Below are 10,606 nucleotides of genomic sequence, written 5' to 3' on the forward strand. Positions count from 1 at the left end.
GAGAAACAAAGGAGTGTCTGTTGAGCCACAAAAGGAAACACATACCACACCCCACCCTCTAAGACTCAGAGACCACTGTGGATGAAGGAAGAGAATGGTGGTAACAGTCAGGGGTCTGGGAGAGTTGGAGGGAAACAATGTGTTCTAGAATGACAAGACCTCTACACTTGAGCTCAGCAGCTATGGAAACCAGCAGGAGACCAAGCCAGTCAGTATTCCAGTATGGAGGAAAGGCAGGCTCCTGAGTCCCTAACCCTCCAGTAGCCGAGGAGTTACTGACAATTGTTGGTTTCTGTCAGAAGAAGGGTTAGTTTTCTTTACGAGTACAACCTCTGGTAGGTTGACTAGGGTTCAAGGGATGATCCCATACCTGTAAGTGTGTGGGCAATGCAAATTTGAGTCAGTGGTTTACTTTGGGTGGATTTAGGAGGAGTTATGTGGAGGAATGATTAATAAACTTATTAATAAAATGTTTAAAATTGGGACAATCAGGGGGTTTAATTTGATCACAGTATATCACATATATGGAAATGTCAAAATGGATTACTGTGTGTCAGTACATAATGAATTACTTTATATAAGTTGTATATACACAAAGAGCAGTGCTTGGCACATGCTGTGGACTTAATAGACCTCTCCTGCTGTTACAAACAATGAGTGTCCCACCTGCAAAATACACGTTTGCTCCAGGAGAAATGAGCACAGAGTATTGCAAATTAGAAGGTCATGAAAATGTCGGGAAATTTGGGAGCTAAAAGTCTTGCCTTCATTTCCCAGTTCCACAGTCCCTTGAATTTTTGCTGCTTCTGTCTCCATTCCCCCAATGTATACTGGCAAAACTTAATCATCGTGTCGCACCCAATGGCTTTGACGTCTCATCTTTTAGAGGGTACGTGACTTCCAGAGCCAAGTGCTCTCAGAGGAGGAAGAGGGTTTCTGTGCGTGCCCCAGAGTCTCTTTGTGACAGGCAGGGGTTACCTACTTCACTGGGACACTTCCTTTACCAAGTGGCAGTGGCTTTATTTCTAGGTTGACATTGGGGTGGGGACCTTAAAAGTGAACACATTCAGTGTGAAGCCTTGCCTGCCTTCTCTGACATCTTGCGTTCTCTGGTGCATAAACCTTGCTACAAAAGGTCCTGGTCCAGCCAACACTTTGAGAGGGCTATTGTTTTCCTTGGTGGGGCTATGCTCTTTGCCTCCACAGCATAAAGACCCTATTTCCTGGTGGGTAATGTTTTCCCTTCCCTATGCCTTGTTCCCATTTCCCTGCTGGCTCGCTTGCTTCTTTGGGCTCACTGCCGTGTTTGGCGGTTTTAAGCAAGAGCTCTGACAGATGCCAGAAGGTGAGCGGAAGGACTGAATGGATGCAATCACTGGGCAAACAGACTCTGATGGATGAGCCTTCTGCCCAGGGAGTTTGGGTCAGGAGAGCCCAGCTGATAAGTTTTTCCAGAACTGAGTAATTCAGAAACAATGTCAGGACAACCTTACCTCTTTTTGTTTTGTTTTTGTTTTTGGTATTGATTAACTGCTGCACATCTAGCTAAACACAGACTTGAACACAGACAGCATTAATTGCTTTAGAAATAACCAGCGTGTGTAAGCAAGGAAGAAGTCTTTAGAGGCCTCTATCCAAATATTTTCTTTCTTCTAAGTCTTGGAAAAGCACAATATAACCATTTCTTCTTCCAAATGATCTCATAGTTATTTATTGAGGAGAAATACCAAATGCTTACTATTATTTGATAGACGCTTGTTCTGGCTTGATACGTGTCTGCATCAGTTTCCTCGGGACTAAGGGACACAGGGACAAAGCTGCATCCTAAGTGTTGCACTGGTGTCAGAGCAATTCCTGTGCAGAAAGGGGCATTGCAGCCTTCTTTATTCCCCCCCTTCCCAGATGTCCTTGAGTCCTTGAGACGGATGTGAGTGGAGTTTTTCAGCCCTCATGCAAAACAACCATCTAAACATAACAGATGACATCAGCTTGGGCTTTTCAATTCCTGGATGGCAGCGGCGTGTTAATCCAGCCGTCATCCTGGATTTCATAAACTAAAACAAGAGAGGCTGGCAGGAGCTCAGCGCTGCCGCTGGGTTGAGGAAATTGATGACGGGGGAAGCATGCGGGCAACACAGTGTATAAAACTCATAAACGTGTAGGCAGAAGCTCAGCTACTACTTTGGACGGCTGCTTCCCGCCAGCAAAGACCACGACAGCAGGGAGCTGAGCCGGAGCCTGCTGGGAGACATGAAGAGCCTCTTACTGCTGACCACATTCTTCCTACCTGTGCACCTGGCTATGGCCTGGAGCGCCAAGTATGCAGTGGATTGCCCAGAACACTGTGACAATAGTGAATGCAGAGGCAGCCTGCGTTGCAAGAGGACAGTGCTGGATGACTGTGGCTGCTGTCATGTGTGTGCAGCCGGACCCGGAGAAACCCTGCTACCGCACCGTCTCAGGCATGGATGGCGTCAAGTGTGGTCCGGGGCTGAAGTGTCACTTTTACAGTGAAGAGGATGATTTTGGTGACGAGTTTGGTATCTGCAAAGGTAAAGAGCAACCCCTTGCTTCCCACTGCGCAGGGCTCCCCGAGGGGCATTTTGTCTGCTTGGGAGGTACAGGTCCTCCTCTTTCCTCCTCTGAACTACCAGGGAGGATGCGCAGATGCGGGAGGTGTGTTTGGTAGAGAGAAGCTTAGCTGCAGAAAGGTTTGGGATGCAGTGGGCAGGAATCACAGCAGGGGCTGCAACATTCCACCCGCACTCAGATCCGAGAAAGTTGCAGAGGTCGCTTGTGCGGTTTCCTTTTCTGGAAGCCTTTAGAAACTTGGCAGGTAGTCTGTTTCAGATGGTTTAGGTGTCCTTTCTTCCCAAGCGGTTGATTACAGAGGTCCTCCAGAGATAACCTCTTAGAGTGGTTTCTAGCCCCAGATTTCACCAGCCTTTGATCTGGGAAAGAGTTCCCAGGGAGGAGTGCCCCTCTCGAGCTCAAATATTTCTGTTGAACACTAACACGGGCTAAAGTCAGCCAACGAAATAACTCAGGTTCATGCAAGAGGGTCCCCTGAAGAACAAAATAAACCTAATTTTACTTGAAAAAAAAAATCTTCAGTTAGCCAGAGAACAGCAGATGTTGTAAGACTAGCAGAAATAATAGAAGTCTATTAAAAGGAGCTGTTTTATAGATTTAAAAAATAAAATGATAATCAAGACAGGGACCATAACTAAATGACTCATTGATGTATCTGTGGAACTTATCTTCAAACTTAGTGAAGAAATTGATATTTGTGAATATCACAAATAAGTGCTAATAAATACCACAAAAAAGTGGTCATTAAAAAGTCTCCCATACATACATGCCATATAATCTCATCATTACATTCTATTGTGATTAAAAGACAATGCAGTTTATATAACACAAAGAAGCCACCCAAATCAGAAAAGAAGTTCTGAGGAATTTCTACATAACTCATATTCTATGTGCTTAATATAATTCCATCTTCCCCTGAATGGCCATCACCCAGAACTGAGACAATGTCATTAGTTCTCATTTTAGAGAATAGCTTATAAATTGACCATCTTTTTTGTCTGTAAAACCAATGGAAGCCTTGGAAAGAAATTCCAGAAAAACCATGGAGATTTTTATTCTTTGCTTACATTATTTTTGGTTAAGACTGACAAGAGGTGAGCTGCTGAGGAAATACTTTATTTTGGTGAGCATACATATACACATTTCTTTCAACCGAATAGGCTCTGTATTTTGTGGCTATTACAGGGCTTATCTGCCAAGAAAGCAGCACCTCACATAAGGAAATTGGGGAGGAGGTGTTTAACCCAGTCCTGTCTATGATATAGCCAGTATATGTGTGTGTGTAGGGGGGAACTGCTTTTCCTTTGGCATGGAAACACCTTTGGAATTGCGGTTATGAATGGACAGTGACATGGGGTAAAGAATCCAGCTCTGGGGCACAGGTTAGTGAACTATGCCTGCCATTAACAATCTATTTTGAATTGCTCTTTCTGGCATCCTCTGCATTGCTGGTGAGTTCAGTTTCCAATTTTTTTAAAAAATGCTTGGAATAATAGAGTGTGTGGGGTGTTATCCATTTCGGCAGGTGAATTCCAGATTTTTTGTCTTGTTTTGGTCAGCATTTAGATGCTTGGCCCCAAGTTGCTGGCTATCTATTGGGAAGTCAGCATTTATTTATAGAATGTTTACTATCTGATTGGCACACGGCACACCGGGGGGCCACCCTGGACCTGGAACTGGGAAGGGGGTTAAGGTTTTCATTTTCAGTATTGCTGAAGACAGTCACATCCTTACCCTGTGATTTTCTGCCAGAAGAGTTTTCCAGGTCTTTCTTAGGGACTTTCTTCCCAGGGTGACGGGGTGTATAGCGGCAGAGCGCTCCATCTTTTGAGCAACAGGGAAAGAACAGTGTTTCCTGCTTCAAGACCTATTTATGCACATCCACCTTGATCATGAGGCACTGCTGGGCGGCAGAACACCAGCGCCTTGTCTTTATGCCCGAGCGATTGTACATCAGCAAGGACATCTCCATGCTGAAGGAATACAGCCTACGAAGGTCCCCAACCTTCCTAATGCTTGGATGCTTTACTACAGTTCCTCGTGCTGCGCCGACCCCCAGCTGTAGAAAGTATATTCATTGCTTCATAACTGTAGTTTTGCTACTGTTATGAATTATAATGCAAATATTTTTGGAAATGGAGGTTTGCCAAAGTGGCCGTGACCCACGGGTTGAGAGCGAGTGTTGTATCTGGATGTTGTTGAGTTAACTCCTGAGATACTGTTATACCACAAACCCTGCTCTTTTAATGAGACAGACATCTTTATTTTGTTGTAGCATTTCTCAGTCTAAGTATTATACACTGAAAGCTTCTCGTACTTGGTAGGTGTGTGAGTCCTCGGGCATGTGAAGCCAAGTTTTCTTGCTCACTTAGCATCTTATCTTTTCTGAGAGCTTGATTAGTGAATCCCTCTTAAGAGCTGGGGGGGGGGGGGGGAGAGCTGGTGGAGGCCTAGTGCTGCCCCGAGAGATAAGGAGCTTTGTAAGTGTGGGAGCAGACTGGAACTGGGTATTTTACAGTCAGAGGGCCTCTTAGCCCTGAAAAACAGTAAACTGTCAACCACTGTAGATTAAAGACACACAGCTACCAAACTATTTGAGGAGGTAATGCTTATGTCTCTTTAATTTCCCATCTTCACTGAGCTGTGATCAAGATAACCTGTGATCAAGATAACCTGTTATCTACCCAGGAAACAAAAAGAATTAAGGGTGTGGTTGGCAAGAAGCCCAGTGGGTAAAGGCACCTGCTGTCAATCATGAACACCCAAGTGTGAGCCTCATGGCCCACACGCAAGGAGAGAACCAACTCAAGTTGTGCTGTGACTTCCACACATGCGCCACACACACACACACACACACACACACACACACACACGAGCATTCATGTACACACACAGACATGCATATGCACATGCACACACAAACACAAGAGCACATAAACACATGCATGTACACATGCCTACACTCACACTCTCTGAATAAACAAGCAGGTAAAGAAAGTGGTTCAGAAGTCTAGCATAAGGCCATTGGTTACACGTTGTTAACTTAGGCTTTGCATCAGGAACTTAAGCCGGAGGCAGGTGTTATCTGGCCTTACCCTGTGCTTTCACATTTATGACCTCAATTTTCAAACTCTGGGGCTTTTGAGGAGTGATTTGCTTTTATCAGGGCTGGGAGGGAGGAGTCTCATGCTTAACAAGCAGTGGTCTCTCTAAGCCCCACTCTGCCTGCAGACTGTCCCTATGGCACTTTTGGGATGGAGTGCAAAGAGATTTGCAACTGCCAGTCGGGCATATGTGACAGGGTGACCGGGAGATGTCTGGAGTTTCCCTTCTTCCAGCATGCAGCAGCCAAGTCGCCCAGCAGGACTGCCGCCTCGCACACAGGTAAGTGGTGGCCTTAATCTCAGTTCAAACGGATGGGAAAACCAGTAAATGTGGTGTCTATCTGAATGAGCTTGTTTCTTTGTTTCCCTTGGGGGAGAGATGGGCAGTGGTTGAGTTTGGTGGCTGTTGCTATTTTCAAGACAAATCTCATTGACAATTCTGAGGTTGCTAGGGTTTCTCATAAAGTTTATTACACTTTAATGAATTAACGAAGACAAATCTTCCATAAAAAGCAACCAAGACGTGCGAAGTTCTTGGAACTCGTTGACGATGTTTTTATAGACTCGCTAGACAAAACGATTTCCCTCCCAACTCCACAGAGAAAGAAGGCAGTGAGGTAGTTGTTGGATCCGCTTTAAGAGTTACGAGAAACGATACAGAACATACCCCTCCTCTCCCTCCCTCCCCTCTTCCTTCATCAAGTGGAAGCAATACAATGGAAAAATTGTGTTTCCATGGATTTTGGAGCTGGTAGAAATGAATCCCCGTGTGAGACCCTGGGAATAGTAGAACGGGAGCAATGCTTAGGTGCTGCTGTGAGAAGCTGCGCGGCCTCGAGCCGTGCACAGCTGTGAGGTGGTGCTAGGCGTGCTCATGTAACATGACTATACCAAATGAAATCGATACGTGTAATGACTTCTGTCATTAGAGCTTATTCTGCCAGTGAACAGAATGAATGGTAATGATGATGTGTTATATGTTTCAAAACTGTTAAAAGACTAGATTTAAAATATGAAAAACTGTAAGTATTGAGGTGATGGATATGTTAATTTCATTAATCTAATCACTTTACAATCAAATTATATCCACGCTTAAAAGTTAATTAAAACCCCTGCACTCTTGGGGCTGGGGAGATGGCTTAGTGGCTAACAGACTGCATTGCTCTTCCAGAGGTCCTAAGTTCGATCCCTAGCATCCACACCAGGCAGTTTATAACCGCCTGTAACTTCAGCTTCAGAGCAGTCTCTTGCTTCTACGGTAAAATACTCACACACTGTTCCATTCATAGCTAAATAAAATTAAAAGGCAAGGTTCATGACATACAGTTATTAGAGGCATTTGGAGAGAAAGAGCCTTCACTGGTAAGCCCTCAAGATTTAGCTACAACAACTACTCATTAATCAATACACTCTACCTCCTCCAGATAGAACATAGTCACTCAGATCAATTTGATTTAGGTTGTGTTTCTGGCCCTTTGCCATTGAAATTAACTAAAGTGTGAAATTCAGCAAATGTGCTAATTTCTCCTGTTACCGTCTTCAGATATTGTGCTTTTTAAGTCAACTGGCAGTTTTGAGTATGACTCTGGTCTTGTGTGTTCAATCTTAACTTATTAGATGAATATCTTTGTGGACAATAATCTGGAGGCTAAGACAACAGATGAAATCATGTGACTTATCTTTGTAGTCTTTGGCAAAGCAAAAAATGGGGGCTTAAGACTTGACTAGTTGTTTATATGGTTTTCATATAACACTGGAAGACAAAACCCATTAGGGTCCTGAGCATATCTAGTATTACATAACCATGGCCTCCATCTAGTTCCAGAACCTTTTGATTAGCACAGTACTCACTGCCCGACGCCTCCCCCCATTCTCCCAGTCCCTGGAATCTATCAATGGAGACGACCAAGCTGTCTCTCGGGTCTGGAAATTCTTCAAAGGAGCTGTTTACAGAACAGATTTGAGATCTATTTTCTCTGTTTCCCTAGCCATCTCAAGCATTTTTAGCTTCTTTTATCTTTTCTTTTTCTTTTTAAACATTAAGTCAGATACCAAATTCTTGGCTACTATATAGAAGTCTTATAAAGTTATTCTGCCACTGGATGTTCACTATATATTAAGTTACACACACAACAATATTTCTAATCAAAACTAGGTATGGAGATTCCAACTAGAAACATAAAATAAAATCAGTTTGTTTTTTTTTCTTTTTGTATTGGTGTTATTAAAAAGACATTTACTCAAGTAATCTTTGTCAACCTCAGGTTCAAGAGGGGATGAAGAATGTCTGAAAAGTATAAACTGGCTGCCCTGTTTGGCTGTGCCTTGTCTACATGGGATTTGCCTGTGTGTGTCTTGGAGTCCGCAGGGGAAACACGGCCCCCTAGTTCTGCCAAAGGCTTCACACATTACCACCGCACACACCCATCTGAGCCCACCACTTGAGAGCAGACGAATTGTCTCAGGTCCACCAATTACATGGGGTCTTCTTCAACTTGCTACCTGCTGATGGCAGGTGGAGTCACTGATCCTACCTGCCTCCGTTTTAAGTCTTTATTCTTTTTTGGCAGTCAGTGCCCAATAATAGGAATTAACGAGTCCCATTTTTTAATGAGTGGGTGAGGCCTAAGAATGCTCTATACCCGTTTGTTTGTCAGGACACACTAATCTTTCACCATTCTATTCTAGAACCTACCCTGTGGACACAAGCATGTCTCACTCCTCTTAGAAGCACAATAGTTCCCTTTAGAAAATTCTAAACCTTATAAACCTTTCTTGCATAAAGAACAGAAGGATAGATGCCTTCCAGAGTTATACCAAAAAGTGAAATCATTTTTATGCCAGTGAATATAAAAATCTTTTTTTCTTATACATTCCTTTAAAATTTTTTAAATTTATTTTTTACATTACAATCCCGGTTCCCCCTCCCTCCTCTCTTCCTGTTCCCCCCACTCCCTCCCACCTCCCAATTGCTCCTCAGAGAGGGAAAGGCCTCCTCTAGGAAGCCTACTAAGTCTGTCCCATAATGTCGTTGAGGCAGGACCAAGGCGCCTCTCCACCCCCACACCCCTGTGTCTAGGCTGAGTAAGGTGTCTCTCCATACAGAATGGGCTCCACAGAGTCAGTTTGTGAATTGGTGTTAGATCTTGGACCCATTGCCAATGGCCTCATATATTGTCCCAGTCACATAAAAGTCTTTTTAAGAGATCAATTTGTGCAGCATTTGGTCATTCACTGGGCATGTATTGAGCATCTATCATGTTCCAAGCATTGCTATCCATGTTGGGGGTACGGGTGAACAAGTGGAGGAAACAGCAAGTGAAAGAAAGCCCTGCTTTTATTAAGCTGGAATTCTAGGAACAGAGAGAGATAACGCCAGGGAGAGAAGAGCTACATGCATACAGAGGATGGGTGATGGTAGGTATAGAGAGAAATGTTGCAAAGGGCATTGTCTTCACTGGAAGAGCAGTTCAGAGCTGTTAAGTAGAGTTAGCAGAGAATCTTGAATCACCTTATTTTAAATTTCATTAAAAGACAAAACCAAAATAAAGCAAACCCATGCTTGGCCTTTAACTTATAGATGTCTGGACATGACTTGTGTGCCCCTCTACTTTCAGAGCGTGACGCGGCGTCTGGGGATGGCAATGCTGTGAGAGAAGAGATCGCTGAAGGCAACGTCGCTCGGCCGTCTGTAATGAAATGGTTAAATCCACGCTGATCCGGGCTCCACTTCAATGACCAACACTCAACCAACATTTTAAGAGCTGTCTAGAGCAGAGACTATGGACATGTACTTGATGGAGATCAAGAGTGATTGAGAGAGGATCCAAAAAAAAAAAAAAAAAAAATATAGGCGATATTCAACCCATAAAACAATATGACTGAATACTTTTAGATATATGTTAAATCTTTAAATGCATATAGATCTGTTAAATGTGCGTGTGAGTGTGTGGGAGATGTCACCAAGGGGCTAAACGTGCAATTGAGATGGTCTTATGGTTAATGAGTAATCTGATCAAAGCTGGAGAAACCATGTGTCCTTTGACTTGGGTATACATTCTTGTTGAATGTACAGGTTGAAGAAAGAAGATGAGGTAGCAGAAGTTGGGGTTAATACCATTTAGTTCTTCCTTGTGGCAGCTTAAAATTTATTATTTTGTTTTAATCTGGGGAAACAAGACCAGAAAAGCCTTGAAGGAAGTAAGATATTGGAAGCTGGTGGGAGCAGCTGCCATGCATGGAAATGTTGTTATTACGCTGCCTGCACCTCATGGAGGTGGGAGGTAAGATGGGGGGGGACCGGACAGAGGATGAATATATACTCCCACTACTGGCTTAAGCGCTGTGGGCCTTGAGAGATCTAGGAAGCAGTCTGCCTCCTGAGGGACAGAACAGGGCGAAGGTGATTATTTATGTATTTTTTTTATAAACAAATCTGTTAGTTTAAATATTTCTCCAACACCCATACTTCTCCCAAATGTTAGAGAAATGACCCTAATGTTGTTTAAAATGATTAGGGGGGAAAGTATATAACATATATGGTTCTCAAATACCCATATATGGAAAACTTGTTACTAATGATTTAATTAATATTAATGAACACGTAGTTAATATAGGCTTATAAAATATTGAAAAGCTAATGCTGCGTCTTGGGTGAAATTTGAATTTAAATCAGAAGATAACTTTAGACAGTTTTGGAAAGGAGAGTTAGTCTTTGTGAGGGAAAGTATTGATTTTAAGATATTGTTTATTTTCACTTTTTTTAATCCTTTCACACTTGGTAGATGAATGGGTCTGGGTTTATATACAGGAGGACCTTCGCACAAAAAGGGCTGTAGCACTAGGTGATGCTGGGAAATATTTGCAAAAGTATTTTATTTGCCGTGAAGATCTTATTTAAGAATTATTTC

At 43.1% G+C, this 10,606-nt stretch overlaps 1 protein-coding gene across 1 annotated transcript; it reads left to right on the plus strand.

The window, feature by feature from the left end:
* The first annotated feature begins 2,250 nt into the window (after positions 1-2,250).
* Positions 2,251-9,953, plus strand: LOC127229159 (endothelial cell-specific molecule 1-like). The gene is given in 4 exon segments (XM_051194555.1): positions 2,251-2,442; positions 2,444-2,552; positions 5,824-5,976; positions 9,314-9,953. Coding segments are annotated over 4 exon segments (555 nt in total). The 3' UTR covers positions 9,415-9,953.
* Positions 9,954-10,606: the final 653 nt, after the last annotated feature.

The sequence above is a fragment of the Phodopus roborovskii genome, unplaced genomic scaffold (genome assembly GCF_943737965.1).
Source record: "Phodopus roborovskii unplaced genomic scaffold, PHOROB, whole genome shotgun sequence".
Classification (NCBI taxonomy): Eukaryota; Metazoa; Chordata; class Mammalia; order Rodentia; family Cricetidae; genus Phodopus; species Phodopus roborovskii.